General features: G+C 41.4%; 1 protein-coding gene across 5 annotated transcripts in view; it reads left to right on the top strand.

Annotated features, from left to right (window-relative positions):
- GLT8D2 (glycosyltransferase 8 domain containing 2) overlaps positions 1-17,334 on the top strand; it is a 57,527-nt gene that overhangs the window by 15,346 nt on the left and 24,847 nt on the right. For 3 of the 5 annotated variants that reach the window (XM_068561592.1, XM_068561595.1, XM_068561591.1), the window contains exon 5: positions 7,046-7,096. The exons of the other annotated variants lie outside the window; for them this stretch is intronic. In XM_068561592.1, coding sequence (XP_068417693.1) covers positions 7,051-7,096 — 46 coding nt within the window. In that variant the 5' untranslated portion in view covers positions 7,046-7,050. The remainder of the gene's footprint in view (positions 1-7,045; positions 7,097-17,334) is intronic. 5 annotated transcript variants of the gene reach the window in all.

Here is a 17,334-nt window from a genome sequence, read left to right as displayed (position 1 = left end):
TTATTTGTTACTACAGGGAAACTACAACACAGAAGTCACTCAGCTTAGGAAAGCTTACAGAGGCTCAGGGGACATGGTTCTGGGGCTCCTTGTTGTGATGGTAAGAGAAAGGCCAATAAGAAGACCCGAGCCCTCTGCTTTTATTTATTTATTTTTAAAATAAATTTATTTATTTATTTGTTTGTTTATTTATTTATTTTTGGCTGTGTTGGGTCTTCATTGCTGCGTGCAGGCTTTCTCTAGTTGCGGCGAGCGGGGGCTACTCTTTGTTGCGGTGCGTGGGCTTCTCGTTGTCGTGGCTTCTCTTGTTGCGGAGCATGGGCTCTAGACGCACGGGCTTCAGTAGTTGTGGCACGTGGGCTCAGTAGTTGTGCCTCACGGGGTCTAGAGCACAGGATGAGTAGTTGTGGCGCATGGGCTTAGTTGCTCCGCAGCATATGGGATCTTCCCGAACCAGGGCTCGAACCCGTGTCCCTTGCATTGGCAGGCGGATTCTTAACCACTGCGCCACCAGGGAAGCCCCTGCTTTTATTCTTGTAGTGGGACCATCAACCTGGCTTTACCCTCCTTCTGGCTTTTTCCTTAGTGAGGATATGCAGACCCTTTTCTTCCTGTGATTGAAGAACAGAACAACAAGAGCCCTTTCTTCCTCTCTCCTATTTCTCACTCATTCATTCCACACACGTTTCTTGAGGCACACAGAGGTAGGTCGGCCACACTCCCTGTCCTCTGTCATCTCATGGTCTAGTGGAGGAGACAGGCACACCCACGATATTAGAACACAGTGTTCTGAGTGCAGGGATAGGCATAGGAATGGAGGTTAGGGGAGCACCCAGGCAGGGTAATCAGGTAAGGCTTCCTGAAGGAGGAGGAGGAGTCATTAAAGCACAAGTAGCAATTTACTGGGGAAAGAGGAGGGGAAAGGGCATTCCAGGCAGAGGGGACTGAATGAACCAAAGTTCAGCGACAAAAAAAACATAGAGGGCTTCCCTGGTGGCACAGTGGTTAAGAATCCACCTGCCAGTGCAGGGGACACGGGTTCAATCCTTGGTCTGGGAAGATCCTACATGCCGCGGAGCAACTAAGCCCATGCGCCACAACTACTGAGCCTGTGCTCTAGAGCGTGCGAGCCACAACTACTGAGCCCACGTGCCACAACTACTGAAGCCTGCACGCCCAGAGCCCGTGCTCTGCAACAAGAGAAGCCACCGCAGTGAGAAGCCCGAGCACCACAACAAAGAGTAGCCCCCTCTCGCCACAACCAGAGAAAAACCTGCGTGCAGCAACAAAGACCCAACGCAACCAAAAATAAATAAATAAATAAATAAATAAATAAATGTATTTAAAAAAAGAGAAGCATAGACCTGGGTGTGAAGGACAGTGGAGGGCTGGAGACTAACTTTCAACCAGTTCAGCTTAGACGGAAGGCATGGCACAGAGGACCTAGGGGAATCTTAAGCTGCAATCTTAACCTTTTGGTACTGGATTTCCAGTGAAGGGCTTTAGGGAGGAAAGGAACACTCAGAGTAGAGGGGTTTTTTTGTTTGTTTGTTTTTTTGATTGAAGTGTAATTGATTTACAATGTTAGTTTCCAGTGTACAGCAAAGTGATTCAGTTATATATATGAGTGTGTGTGTGTGTTTGTATACACTTTTTATACGCTGTATATATTCACTTTTTGAGATTCTTTTCCATTATGGTTTATTACAAGATACTGAATATAGTTCCCTGTGCTATACAGTAGGTCCTTGTTGTTTATTTTACATTATAGTAGTATGTATGTGTTAATCCCAAACTCCTAATTTATCCCTCTCCCCCCAACCCCTTTCCCCTTTGGTAACCATAAGTTTATTTTCTATGTCTGTGAGTCTGTTTCTGTTTTGTAAATAAGCTCATTTGTATCATATTTTAGATTCCACATATAAGTGGTATCATATGCTATTTGTCTTTCTCTTTCTGACTTCACTTAGTATGATAATCTCTAGGTCCATCCATGTTGCTGCAAATGGCATTATTTCATTCTTTTTTATGGCTGAGTAGTATTCCACTGTGTGTGTGTGTGTGTTTGTGTGTGTGTATATACCACATCTTCTTTATCCATTCGTCTATCAATGGACATTTAGGTTGCTTCCATGTCTTAGCTATTGTAGGTAGTGCTGCTATGAACATTGGGGTGCATGTATCTTTTCCAATTAGTTTTCTCTGGGTATATGCCCAGGATTGGGACTGCTGGATCATACAGTAACTCTTTAGTCAGTAGGATTCTACAAGACAACTGGCTTGTCTTCTTCCAAAAAAAGTTCATGAAAAATAAAAAGGCAGTGTGGTGAGGTGGGACTGATCAAGAGTAAAAGAAACTAAAGATATGACAACCAAACTATAAAAAACAATATTGGAATAATGGGGACATTTTGAATATGGACTGCTTATCCAGTGATGTTAAATTAATGTTATTTTTCTTAGGTGTGATAATGGCATTGTGATTATATAGGAGGATGTCCTTGTCCTTAAGAGATGCACGCTAAAGTATTTAGGGCTGAAGAGTCATGTGTATATATATATATATACATACATATGTATATACAGAGGGAGGGAAGAAGAGAGAGAGAGAAAGGAAATGTGGCAACGTGTTAGCAATTGGTGAATCTGGTGTAGGGTATATGAAAATTCATTCTTTCAACTTTTTGGTAGACTTGAAATGTTTCAAGTGATAAAAAGAAAAGGAAAAATCAAACAAAAAAATAGGGGTACTCGGGACTTCCCTGGCAGTCCAGTGGTTAAGACTCTGCGCGTTTCCACTGCAGGGGACACGGGTTCCATCTGTGGTCAGGGAACTAAGATCCGCCAGGCGGGGCTTCCCTGGTGGCGCAGTGGTTGAGAATCTGCCTGCCAATGCAGGGGACATGGGTTCGAGCCCTGGTTTGGGAAGATCCCACATGCCACGGAGCAACTAGGCCCGTGCGCCACGACTACTGAGCCTGCGTGTCTGGAGCCTGTGCTCCGCAACAAGAGAGGCCGCGACAGTGAGAGGCCCGCGCACCGCGATGAAGAGTGGCCCCCGCTTGCCCCAACTAGAGAAAGCCCTCACGCAGAAATGAAGACCCAACACAGCCAAAAATAATAAATAAATAAATAAAAAATTAAAAAAAAAAAAAAAAAAAAGATCCGCCAGGCGGTGTGGCCAAAAAAAAAAGGTACTCAACCTGCATGTATATTTCAAATTAATTTACTATAATTATTAAACAACAAAAATAGTCACTGTGACAGCTGTACCAGTGATGGATTGGGCAAGGGGAGGGAGCAGAAATCCTAGAGGCGGGAAGTTACTGCAGAGTTAATCAGTGAGATGAGGCAGGGTAGAAAGGAGATGGATTAAGAAACACTTAGGAGGTGAAACTGTAGGAATCAGGCGTTGGTTGCATGAGGGGTTGGGAGGGAGCGGTGGAAGAGGATTCTCAGAGAACACTGAGGAGGAGCTTCTGTGGGGCAGGTGCTCATTTCAGTTGTGGACAGATGAGGTTTGAGGTGCTGTGCAGCTTCCTGGAGGAGAGGGTCACATGTTCTATAAATCTTTTATATTACAAAAGTATTTATATTATAAAAATATTTATATAAGTCTGTAAATATTTTTGAGGGTTCATATCTCCAGGCACTCATGCTGGGCATATGGCAATGAACAAAACAGACAAAATGCCCTGCCTTCAAGGAGCTTATAGCCTATCACCGGGAGGGCAGACAATAAACCAGTGATGAAATGGGCAGTATGTTGGACGGTGGTCGTTGCTGAGGTTAGGTTTTGACTGAGTCTGGGGGACACGAAGGAGCCAGCCACATGGATATCTGGCAGGAGTGTTCCAGGTGAAGGGAATAGCATTCCCGGTGGAGGGAACGAGTGTAAAAGGCTCTGAGGCAGGAGAATGCCTGGCAAGGAGGCCAGTGTGATAGGGTGAGATCTTGTAAGACACTGTACAGACTTTGGCTTTTACTCTGAGAGAAATAGCGAGGGCTTGGAGAATTTTAAACAGAAAAGAACACAACCAACTAAAAGGAGACGCAGGCAGAATCATCCAGTCAAAGGATGGTGGTGATCAGGCCAGGGAGAAGGCGGTACTGGTGGTGAAGATCATGGATATATTTTGAAGGTGGAACTGACAGGATTTGTGGTCAGTCCATCTGTGGGGAATGAGAAACAGAAGGGTCAAGGATAACACCAAGCTTATTTTCGCTGGAACAATTAGAAGAATGGAGTTGCCGTTGTGCAGTTGGGGGAGATGATGGGAGATGTGTGTTTCGGGCAAATGTCAGGAGTTCGAATTTGGACATGAGGATGCCTTCAAGTGGAGCCACCCGGTGGACACTTGGCTTTAGGAGTCTGGAGTCCACGTGAGAGATCTGGGCTGGAGACAGTAATTTGGGAGTTGTAGGCATATAAATGGTATTTCAAGCTAGGTGAGTCCACCATTTAGAGGTTCCGGAGATGGGGGAACAGCCAGAGAGGCTGAGGATGAGCGGTCCCCAAAGGTGGTGGGAAAGCAGGCGAGTGTGGGGTCCTGTAGGCTACGTACAGGACGTGTGTAGAGGAGGAGAGAGTGGGCAGGTGGCCTGCACCTCCCGTGCACCTGGGCCTCACCCGCATGGTAATGAGTCCTGTGCTGCACTTGCTCGCAGGCAGGAACCATGGTAACCCAGAATATGCTCTCCCAGGCTCTGCCCCAGACACTCATTTCCCTTGGCCCCAGATCTCTGCTTCTTATTCTATGTCTTCTTAAGATGTCTTGCAGCTGTTTCCTCCAGCTCTCGTCCCTGACTTTCCCCCATCACTCTTCTACCCCTTTACAGCTCTGATCCCTCTGCCAAATCCATACCATCAGCTCCTCTCTAGAAGCTGCAAACATCTCTTGCGCACCTACTTAATCTATTAGAATGCTTTTGACTGCAAGCCCCGGAAATACCAGTTTACAGCAGCTTAAACGGAACGTGCCACCGTCAGAGATGAGATGAAATTGTGAAGAGGGAGAGAAGTATGCCAGTCAGGCATACCGAATCTTTATACCATTTCATATGTTTTTTAAAAAGTAAATGAAACAGGGAATTCCCTGGCAATCCAGTGGTTAGGATTCCATGCTTCCACTGCAAGGGGCCGGGGTTCTATCCCTGGTCAGGGAACTAAGATCCTGCAAGCCGTGAGGCACGACCAAAAAAAAAAACAAAATAAAAAGTAAATGAAACAGGCTTTCTCTTGGAGGTACATGCTTCTCAGGGACTCCTTTCTGCCTTGTATTCTAAAAGCACCTTAGAAGGTTTCCTACAAGAATCTGCTTCAGGAATTTCCCTCCTTGGCTCACTACTGCTGTGCCTTGCAATTAGATGTGCATATCAGTTTCCTGAATCCTCTTATTTTATCTTTTTAAAAAAATTTTATTTATTTATTTTTGGCTGCGTTGTGTTTTCGATGCTGCGCGCGGGCTTTCTCTAGTTGCGGTGAGCGGGGGCTACTCTTCATTGCGGTGCACAGGCTTCTCACTGCGGTTGTTTCTCCTGTTGCGGAGCACGGGCTCCAGGTGCACAGGCTTCAGCAGTTGTGGCCCGCGGGCTCTAGAGCGCAGCCTCAGTAGTTGCGGCGCACGGGCTTGGTTGCTCCGCGGCATGTGGGATCTTCCTGGACCAGGGCTCGAACACGTGTCCCCTGCATTGGCAGGCGGATTCTCAACCACTGCGCCACTAGGGAAGCCCCTCTTATTTTATCTTAAAGAGATTTTAGAGTTGCAACTTGCTGGACAGGGGAAAGATGAGCCCCCTTGCCAGATGAGTCAGCACTTACTCTTTGGCATGAGCTCAGTAGTTAGAGTAACGGAGCACTCAAGGGAGAGCAGACCAACCTCGCCTGGGAGCTGTGAAATTTCATCAACACACAGTGACATCTGTTACCTGGTGCCCACCTCACCTGCCTCTGGGGTAGCCAGAATAGCCTTTCATGAGTTTCAGAACCTTGTGGTTAAAGAGCATCAGATTTGAAGTCAGACAGCCCTAATTTCAAATCCCTGTTCTACTATTTACCAGCTGTGTGATTTTGAGCAAGTTACTGACCCTCTCTGAGCCACAATTTCCTCATTTGAAAAATGTAATTAGTAATATATCCATCCCGTTCTGGCCACAGGGAATGTATTTGTAAGGATTCGTTTGCAAGAAATTGAACCTCATTTCAAAGAAGTTTAAGGAAAATAGGGGAATTGATTGGCTTGGCTGACTGGGATATACAGGGAGGAGCTGGCCTCAGGGATTTGGAGCCCAGAGCCTTCTGGCCTCCCCCTCATTCTCTCCTGTGATACCAGATGGTCTCTGGAAGGGAACAGACATGTGGCCAAAGACCATTCTAGGCTGACATTACCTCAAAAAGTTAGCTGAATGTATATCATCCAGAATAGTAAATGGATAAAAGGTACCTGAAACCAATCTCAGAAGAATCATAAGTAGCATGCTTTTTGACTCAATTCTTTCCCGAGTGCAAGAGGGGAAAAGGAGAAGGGCCGTTGCAAATGCACTCAGAGCTCCTGGGTGTACAGTATATATCCCGGGAAAATGAAAGGGACATTGTAGCCAATTGTTTACAGTGAGTTAAAGGCTTGAATGAAATCCCTGTTGAAGAGTTTCCCTAGATCACTGCCAACAAGTTCTCACAACACTTTGGTTCATAAAGAAACCCTGGGGTACTATGCTATCCTGCCTTCTCTGCCATGTTGCTGATTTCTAAAGGTTACTATTCCCTGTTTGCTGACGGCTGCATCCAGTCAAACGTCAAGTTCAGAAGTTCTTTTGAAGGACCGTAATTAAGAAGGATCAATTTAATTTTAAAATAAATTTTGAGTTTTCAAGACAAATTCTTATTTATGGTAAATTAGCTCGTTTGTTCGTGTGTTTGTTTTTTAAAATAAAGGAAGTCAGTTTCCAACTCCTGGAAAATGCCACAAAGAAATGAATGAATATGTGACAAAATTTAATTTTAGATTTCCAAACTAAGATGAATTTTTTTTTTTTTTTCCTCCAGCAAAAATGGGTTTCTTCAGAATTAGCAGAGAATTTGAGGTCTGCAACAATGGTGAGCCACGTGCAAGTTCCCTCATGGCAAGAGGAGAACACTTTTTTAGAGGGGAAAAAGGAAACTGGGAGGGCTACGAAAACAGGGTCTGTGGCTTTTCTTTTTTTTTTCTTTGAATTTTTGAATTTTATTTTATTTATTTTTTTATACAGCAGTTTCTTATTAGTCATCCATTTTATACATATCAGTGTATACATGTCAATCCCAATCTCCCAATTCATCACCACCCCCACCCTCCACCACTTTCCCCCCTTGGTGTCCATACGTTTGTTCTCTACATCTGTGTCTCTATTTCTGCCCTGCAAACTGGCTCATCTGTACCATTTTTCTAGGTTCCACATATATGCGTTAATAACGATATTTGTTTTTCTCTTTCCAACTTACTTCACTCTGTATGACAGTCTATAGATCCATCCACATCTCTACAAATGACCCAATTTCGTTCCTTTTTATGGCTGAGTAATATTCCATTGTATATATGTACCACCTCTTCTTTATCCATTCGTCTGTTGATGGGCATTTAGGGTGCTTCCACGTCCTGGCTATTGTAAATAGTGCTGCAATGAACATTGGGGTGCATGTGACTTTTTGAATTATGGTTTTCTCTAGGTATATGCCCAGTAGTGGGATTGCTGGGTCATATGGTAATTCTGTTTTTAGTTTTTTAAGGAACCTCCATACTGTTCTCCATAGTGGCTGTATCAATTTACGTTCCCACCAACAGTGCAAGAGGGTTCCCCTTTCTCCACACCCTCTCCAGCATTTGTTGTTTGTAGATTTTCTGATGATGCCCATTCTAACCGGTGTGAGGTGATACCTCATTGTAGTTTTGATTTGCATTTCTCTAGTAATTAGTGATGTTGAGCAGCTTTTCATCTGCTTCTTGGCCATCTGTATGTCTTTTTTAGAGAAATGTCTATTTAGGTCTTCTGCCCATTTTTGGATTGGGTTGTATGTTTTTTTAATATTGAGCTGCATGAGCTGTTTATATGTTTTGGAGATTAATCATTTGTCCGTTGATTCTTTTGCAAATATTTTTTCCCATTCTGAGGGTTGTCTTTTCGTCTAGTTTGTAGTTTCCTTTGCTTTGCAAAAGCTTTTAAGTTTCATTAGGTCCCAGTTGTTTATTTTTGTTTTTATTTCCATTACTCTGGGAGGTGGATCAAAAAAGATCTTGCTGTGATTTATGTCAGAGAGTGTTCTTCCTATGTTTTGCTCTAAGAGTTTTATAGTGTCCAGTCTTACATTTAGGTCTCTAATCCATTTTGAGTTTATTTTTGTGTATGGCGTGAGGGAGTGTTCTAATTTCATTCTTTTACATGTAGCTGTCCAGTTTTCCCAGCACCACTTATTGAAGAGATTGTCTTTTCTCCATTGTATATCCTTGCCTCCTTTGTCATAGATTAGTTGACCATAGGTGCGTGGGTTTATCTCTGGGCTTTCTATCCTGTTCCATTGATCTGTATTTCTGTTCTTGTGCCATACCATACTGTCTTGATTACTGTAGCTTTGTAGTATAGTCTGAAGTCCAGGAGCCTGATTCCTCCAGCTCCTTTTTTCTTTCTCAAGATTGCTTTGGCTATTCAGGGTCTTTTGTGTTGCCATACAAATTGTGAAATTTTTTGTTCTACTTCTGTGAAAAATGTCATTGATAGTTTGATAGGGATTGCATTGACTCTGTAGATTGCTTTGGATGGTATAGTCATTTTCACAGTGTTGATTCTTCCAATCCAAGAACATGGTATATCTCTCCATCTGTTTATATCATCTTTAATTTCTCTCATCAGTGTCTTATAGTTTCTGCATACAGGTTTTTTGTCTCCTTAGGTAGGTTTATTCCTAGGTATTTTACTCTTTTTGTTGCGATGGTAAATGGGAGTGTTTCCTTAATTTCTCTTTCAGATTTTTCATCATTAGTATATAGGAATGCAAGAGATTTCTGTGCATTACTTTTGTATCCTGAAACTTTACCAAATTTATTGATTAGCTCTAGTAGTTTTCTGGTGGCATCTTTAGGATTCTCTATGTATAGTATCATGTCATCTGCAAAGAGTGACGATTTTACTTCTTCTTTTCCTATTTGGATTCCTTTTATTTCTTTTTCTTCTCTGACTGCCGTGGCCAGGACTTCCAAAACTATGTTGAATAATAGTGGCGAGAGTGGACATCCTTGTCTTGTTCCTGATCTTAGAGGAAATGCTTTCAGTTTTTCACCATTGAGAATGATGTTTGCTGTGGGTTTGTCATATATGGCCTTTATTATGTTGAGGTAGGTTCCCTCTATGCCCACTTTCTGGAGAGTTTTTATCATAAATGGGTGTTGAATTTTGTCAAAAGTTTTTTCTGCATCTAGTGAGATGAGCATATAGTTTTTCTTCTTCAATTTGTTAATATGACAATGATTGATTTGCATATATTGAAGAATCCTTGCATTCCTGGGATAAATTCCACTTCATCATGGTGTCTGATCCTTTTAATGTGTTGTTGGATTCTGTTTGCTAGTATTTTGTTGAGGATTTTTGCATCTATATTCATCAGTGATATCGGTCTGTAATTTTCTTTTTTTGTAGTATCCTTGTCTGGTTTTGGTATCAGGGTGATGGTGGCCTCGTAGAATGAGTTTGGGAGTGTTCCTTCCTCTGCAGTTTCTTGGAAGAGTGTGAGAAGGATGGGTGTTAGCTCTTCTCTAAATGTTTGATAGAATTCACCTGCGAAGCCCTCTGGTCCTGGACTTTTGTTTGTTGGAAGATTTTTAATCACAGTTTCAATTTCATTACTTGTGATTGGTCTGTTCATATTTTCTATTTCTTCCTGGTTCAGTCTTGGAAGGTTATACCTTTCAAAGAATTTGTCCATTTCTTCCAGGTTGTCCATTTTATTGGCATAGAGTTGCTTGTAGTAGTCTCTCAGGATGCTTTGTATTTCTGCGGTGTCTGTTGTAACTTCTCCTTTTTCATTTCTAATTTTATAGATTTGAGTCCTCTCCCTCTTTTTCTTGATGAGTCTGGCTAATGGTTTATCAATTTTGTTTGTCTTCTCAAAGAACCAGCTTTTAGCTTTATTGATCTTTGCTATTGTTTTCTTCGTTTCTATTTCATTTATTTCTGCTCTGATCTTTATGATTGCTTCCCTTCTACTAACTTTAGGTTTTGTTTGTTCTTCTTTCTCTAGTTCCTCTAGGTGTAAGGTTACATTGTTTATTTGAGATTTTTCTTGTCTCTTGAGGTAGGCTTGTTTTACTATAAACTTCCCTTTAGAACTGCTTTTGCTGCATTCCACAGGTTTTGTATCTTCATGTTTTTGTTGTAATTTGTCTCTAGGTGTTTTTTGATTTCCTCAGGGATCTCTTGGTTATTTAGTAACGTATTATTTAGCCTCCATGTGTTTGTGTTTTTTACGGTTTTTTCCCCTGTAATTGATTTCTAATCTCATAGTGTTGCGGTCAGAAAAGATGCTTGATATGATTTCAATTTTCTTAAATTTACTGAGGCTTGATTTGTGACCCAAGATGTGATCTATCCTGGAGAGTATTCCATGTGCACTTGAGAAGAAAGTGTAATCTGCTGTTTTTGGATGGAATGTCCTATATATATCAATTAAATCTATCTGGTCTATTGTGTCATTTAAAGCTTCTGTTTCCTTATTTATTTTCATTTTGGATGATCTGTCCATTGGTGTAAGTGAGGCGTTAAAGTCCCCCACTATTATTGTGTTACTGTCGATTTCCTCTTTAATAGCTGTTAGCAGTTGCCTTATGTATTGAGGTGCTCCTATGTTGGGTGCATATATATTTATAATTGGTATCTCTTCTTCTTGGATTGATCCCTTGATCATTATGTAGTGTCCTTCCTTGTCACTTGTAACATTCTTTATTTTAAAGTCTATTTTATCTGATATGAGTATTGGTACTCCAGCTTTCTTTTGATTTCCATTTGCATGGAATATCTTTTTCCATCCCCTCACTGTCAGTCTGTATGTGTCCCTAGGTCTGAAGTAGGTCTCTTGTAGACAGCATATATATGGGTCTTGTTTTTGTATGCATTCAGCCAGCCTGTGTCTTTTGGTTGGAGCATTTAATCCATTCACATTGAAGGTAATTATCGATATGTATATTCCTATTACCATTTTCTTAATCGTTATGGGTTTGTTTTTGTAGGTCCTTTTCTTCTCTTGTGTTTCCCACTTAGAGAAGTTCCTTTAGCATTTGTTGTAGAGCTGGTTTGGTGGTGCTGAATTCTCCTAGCTTTTGCTTGTCTGTAAAGCTTTTGATTTCTCCATCGAATCTGAATGTGATCCTTGCTGGGTAGAGTAATCTTGGTGGTAGGTTTTTCCCTTTCATCACTTTAAGTATATCATGCCACTCCCTTCTGGCTTGTAGAGTTTCTGCTGAGAAATCAGCTGTTAACCTTATGGGAGTTCCCTTGTATGTTATTTGTCATTTTTCCCTTGCTGCTTTCAATAATTTTTCTTTGCCTTTAATTTTTGTCAGTTTGATTACTATGTGTCTCGGCATGTTTCTCCTTGGGTTTATCCTGCCTGGGACTCTCTGTGCTTCCTGCACTTGGGTGGCTATTTCCTTTCCCATGTTAGGGAAGTTTTCTACTATAATCTCTTCAAATATTTTCTCGGGTCCTTTCTCTCTCTCTTCTCCTTCTGGGACCCCTATAATGCAAATGTTGTTACGTTTAATGTTGTCCCAGAGGTCTCTTAGGCTGTCTTCATTTCTTTTCATTCTTTTTTCTTTATTCTGTTCCGTGGCAGTGAATTCCACCATTCTGTCTTCCAGGTCACTTATCTGTTCTTCTGCCTCAGTTATTCTGCTATTGATTCCTTCTAGTGTATTTTTCATTTCAGTTATTTTGTTGTTCATCTCTTTTTGTTTGTTCTTTAATTCTCCTAGGTGTTTGTCCTTTAATTCTTCTAGGTCTTTGCTAAACATTTCTTGCATCTTCTCGATCTTTGCCTCCATTCTTTTTCCGAGGTCCTGGATCATCTTCACTATCATTATTCTGAACTCTTTTTCTGGAAGGTTGCCTATCTCCAGTTCATTTAGTTGCTTTTCTGGGGTTTTATCTTGTTCCTTCATCTGGTACATAACCCTCTGCCTTTTCATCTTGTTTATCTTTCTGTGAATGTGGTTTTTGTTCCACCTGCTGGAGGATTGTAGTTATTCTTGCTTCTGCTGTCTGCCCTCTGGTGGATGAGGCTATCTAAGAGGCTTGTGCAAGCTTCCTGATGGGAGGGATTGGTGGTGGGTAGAGCTGGGTGTTGCTCTGGTGAGCAGAGCTCAGTAAAACTTCAGTCCGCTTGTCTGCTGATGGGTGGGGCTGGGTTCCCTCCTTGTTGGTTGTTTGGCCTGAGGCGACCCAACATTGGAGCCTACCCGGGCTCTTTGGTGGGGCTAATGGCGGACTGTGGGAGGGCTCACGCCAAGGAGTACTTCCCAGAACTTCTGCTGCCAGTGTCCTTGTCCTCACGGTGGGACAGAGCCACCCCCTGCCTCTGCAGGAGACCCTCCAACACTAGCAGGTAGGTCTGGTTCAGTCTCCTATTGGGACACCACTCCTTCCCCTGGGTCCCGATGCACACACTACTTTGTGTGTGCCCTCCAAGAGTAGAGTCTCTGTTTCCCCCAGTCCTGTCGAAGTCCTGCACTCAAATCCCACTAGCCTTCAAAGTCTGATTCTCTAGGAATTCCTCCTCCCGTTGCCGGACCCCCAGGTTGGGAAGCCTGACGTGGGGCTCAGAACCTTCACTCCAGTGGGTGGACTTCTGTGGTTTAAGTGTTCTCCAGTTTGCGAGTCACCCACCCAGCAGTTATGGGATTTGATTTTATTGTGATTGCGCCCCTCCTACCATCTCACTGTGGCTTCTCCTTTGTCTTTGGATGTGGGGTATCTTTTTTGGTGGGTTCCAGTGTCTTCCTGTCGATGATTGTTCAGCAGTTAGTTGTGATGCACGTGCTCTCGCAAGAGGGAGTGAGTGCACGTCCTTCTACTCCGCCATCTTGAACCAATCTCCTAAGATGAATTTTATAATCTAAAATTCTTTTCTAACGGTTAAACTTCATTTTTTTTCATCAAACTTGCCCTGCTATCCTCTGCTTCTCTTAATGCCCACTGCGTCTTCTAATGAATATGTAAGGTATTATGATAAGCATATAGATAAATTGTGAACTGGGACATCCAGGAAGCAGAGTTATAACAGGCATATTTTGAGAACAGAGAGTCTGTTAGCTCTCTTGGATTTTCAGAGCACAAATAAAATACTCCAGAATATCGTGTAAAGATAGGATTTGCATTTGGGGAAATGTTTGGTTGAAATTTTTCATGATGTATCAGCCCTTTTCTTGTCTCCTTAGGCCTGGTGCTATTTTGAGAACGTTGAATCTTTATTTGATGATATAACTTACTTTTTAGCCACTGATTGCTATCCAAATCTAGAAAGTGTAGGAGAGAATCAGAAACCTTCTTTGGGACACACGTCATCCTCTAGATTCAAACTCCTTGATAAATCTCAAGCCTCCCTTTGAATACCCAAAAATTAGAATGAAATATTAAAAAAAAAAATCAGTTCAGTGGAAAGGATAGTCTTCTCAACAAATGATCCCAGAACAACTGGATATTTATATGCTAAAAAATGAGCTTTAACCTATACCTCATGCCACATAAAAAATTAACTCAAATTGAAACGTAAAATATTAAACTACAAAATTCTCAGAAGAAAACATAAGAGAAACTCATCCTGACCTTCCTTGGGTTAGGCCAAAAATTGTTAGATATGACACTGAAAGCATGATCTGTAGAAGGAAAAAATTGATGAATTTGACATCATCAAAACTGAAAACTTTTCCTGTGCAAAGGAAAGTTTTAACTTTTCATTGTTAAAAGAATGAAAAGACAAGCCACCTACTGGGAGAAAGTATTTGCAAATCACATATCTAACAAAAGACCTGTATCCAGAATACGTAAATCTCTCAAAACTTAAAAATCAGAAAGCAAAGATCCAATTAAAAAATTGGCAAAAGATTTAAACAGACACTTCCCCATTGCATTAGTCAGGGTTCTCCAGAGAAATAGAACCAATCAGATGTATATGTATGTAGAAGAAGACTTATTATAAGGAATTGGCTCATGTGATTATGGAAACCAACAAGACTCAAGATCTGCAGGCTGAGTCAGCAAGCTGGAGACTAAAGAGAGCCAAAGGTGTAGCTCCAGTCTGAGTCTGCAGGTCTGAGAACCAGGAAAACTGCTGGTGTAGATCCAGTCTGATGGCTGGCAGGCTCAAGACCCAGGAAGAGCATGAGTTTCAGTTCGAGTCTGAAGGTAGGAAAAAGTCAATGTCCCACTTCAAAGGCAGTCAAACCAGAGAAATTATCTTACTCAGGGGAAGGTCAGCTTTTTTGTTCTGTTTAGAGCTTCAACTAGTTGGATGAGGCCCACCCACATTAGAGAGGGCAATCTGCATTCCTTACACTACTGCTTTAACATTAATCTCATCCAAAAACATCCTTGCAGGAACACCCAGAATAGTATTTGACCAAATATTATGGCCCCGTCAAGTTGATACATAAAATTAACCATCACAACGATATACAGATGGCAAATAAACACATTAAAAGATCCTCCACATCAGTAGTTATTAGGGAAGTGCAAATTAAAACCACCATGAAATACACATATTAGAACAGCTAAAATAAAATACCAAGTGCTGACAAGAATGCTAAGGAACTGGACTTCTCTTCCATTCCTGGTAGGAATGCAAAATGATACAGCCACTCTGGAAAACAGATGGGCAAATTTCTTATAAACACACATCTACCAAATGACCCAGCAACCCCACTTCTAGGTCTTTACCACAGAGAAGTAAAAACTTAAAATCATGCAAAAACCTCTATACAAGTGTTTACAGATGCTTTATTCATAATCAGAAAACACTGGAAAGAACTCAGATGTCCTTCAGTTGGGTGAATGGATAAATAAACTGTGACACATCCTTGCAATGGAACGCTATTCAGCAATAAAAAGGAACAAATTATTGATTCATGCAATGGCAGGTATCAATCCCAGATGCATCATGCTAAGCAAAAGAAGAGAGTCTTTAAAGATTGTATACCGTGTGAATCCATTTACATGACATTCTAGAAATGACAAAACTATAGGCACAGAGAATACGTCAGTGGTTGCCGGGAGTTAGGTGTCAGGTTGGGTTTGCCTGCAAAAGGGCAGCACAAGAGCATTTTTTGGAGGTGTTGGAATTGCTCTTTTTCTCATTTGTTGTGATTATCACAGGAATGTATGCATGTGTTAAAATTCATGGAACAATACAACCAGAAAAGTGAATTCTACTATATGTAAAAATTTAAACATCTAAAAATCAACAAGTCAAGGAACTCCCCTGGTGGCCCAGTGGTTAAGACTCTGCACTTCCACTGCAGGGAGCATGGGTTTGATCCCTGGTCGAGGAACTAGGATCCCACATGCTGCACGGCCACACACACACAAAAAAAATCAAGTCAAATTTTGAAGCTGACCTGTTAATATGCAATTAATCAATTACATGTGTCACAGGAAGGAAGTCTATTAAAAAAAAAAAATCAGGTACACTGAATATTTGTTATACATCACCATTTGTGTCTCCCTGAGTGAGGCACTCTTTCTAATTATGGAAGTTCACAATAGGAAATTTGTGGAAATCCAGGACACTATAAAGAAATTACCTTGTCAACATGTCTCAAATGTCTTGGCAGAAAAATAGTTCTCATAAGGCCAATTCTTTATTCTCTAAAGAAGTAGTTGCCTCTTCTGTTAAAAGAAGTTGTTCCTGGGACTTCCCTGGTGTCCAGTGGTTAAGACTACAAAAAGCCACAGCAAGAACCTGGCAAATCTTCCCAAAGCAGCAGCTTTTCTAGATGGTAAAACATTAAAAACATGACTTTTCTATGACATATTAACCCAGATGTCAGTTGAATCAACCTACCCCAGGGATTCTGTAACCTTTAGCCTGGGATGCACAGACCCTCAAAGTGTCCATGGATACATTTCATTTTCTCATGCACCTAGATGAGAAAAAATTTGAGCATTTCCTTCAATTGTGAATATAGGAAACAGACCACAGAAGTAACTGTAGTACCTGTGACTTCATCATCAGTATAAATCAGATACTTTCATGTTACATTACAGTTGTTACAAATATCTCACATCTTTTAAAGCTCATTACTATTTAAAGTTACAGTAAGTGTTATACCTGCTAATAGCCCTTGTTATTTAATAAAGAAGCATGTTTAATGCTATAGGTATCTATAGGTATCACAAATTTGTTTTTTCCCCCAATATTCTGATAATTTTCTTTTCTTTAAAATTTTGTAATTGGTTTTCTTTATAATACAATATATCTTTTAAGCTTTTAAAAACATTATTCTGGGAAGAGGTCTATGGGATTCACCAGACTTCCAAGATATTTATGTCAGAAAAAGGTTAAGATTCCTACCATCTGCCATAGATTTGGAGATTCAAATGCAGTTAACTCACAATTAACTCACCTTTCCTCCATCCAATATTCCCTCCAAACTTTGTACCAATTCTTGATGACTTCCATTCTCATGTCCGGTGCCCACAGAACTTTCTAGCTCAGTTGTTTCTCTCCCCTGTCCTCCATGTCCAAAATAAAGAACATTGCCCCCTTCCCTTGATTTCCCTCAAACACAGCAACATGTGTCTTTAGATCCAGAGGGAAAAGCAGTGTAGAGGTAGGGTGGGGATTAGAAGGTGCAGAGCACGGCAGAGACTGTGGACTGCATATCGGAAATTCCAGTTCTTTGAAAGTCCCTAGGGCCCACCTGCACAGGGAAAGAAATTCTCTTGGGCGACTGGCAGCTCCTGTCCTGTGATCTTTCTCCTCCTTACACGCTGTTCTTCTTGGGCTGCTGCCAGACCTGGGGATTCCAGCTCATCATTGACTCGACCCAATTAGCTTTCTCCTGACCTCACCCCTATCCGTCACATGTGTGTATAGAAAACCTTGATTTCATAACGAAGAGTTTTCTCCCTGAGAGGAGCTCTTCCGACAATGAAGGGACTATTTATTTCCCCTATATTTATGTACAGTTTACATGAACTTGAAGGTAAAACAAGAAACTTGTAAGATATTTTGAACTCACTGGGGATGCCTTTGGAGTGTCTGCTCTCCTTTATCATCAGAATTTCTGTGGGAATGTTTGAAAAACATTGCTTTAG

The sequence above is a fragment of the Eschrichtius robustus genome, chromosome 13, assembly GCF_028021215.1.
Source record: "Eschrichtius robustus isolate mEscRob2 chromosome 13, mEscRob2.pri, whole genome shotgun sequence".
Lineage (NCBI taxonomy): Eukaryota > Metazoa > Chordata > Mammalia > Artiodactyla > Eschrichtiidae > Eschrichtius > Eschrichtius robustus.
Note: the sequence above shows the minus strand (reverse complement) of the source record. Positions and strands in the feature narration are given on the sequence as shown.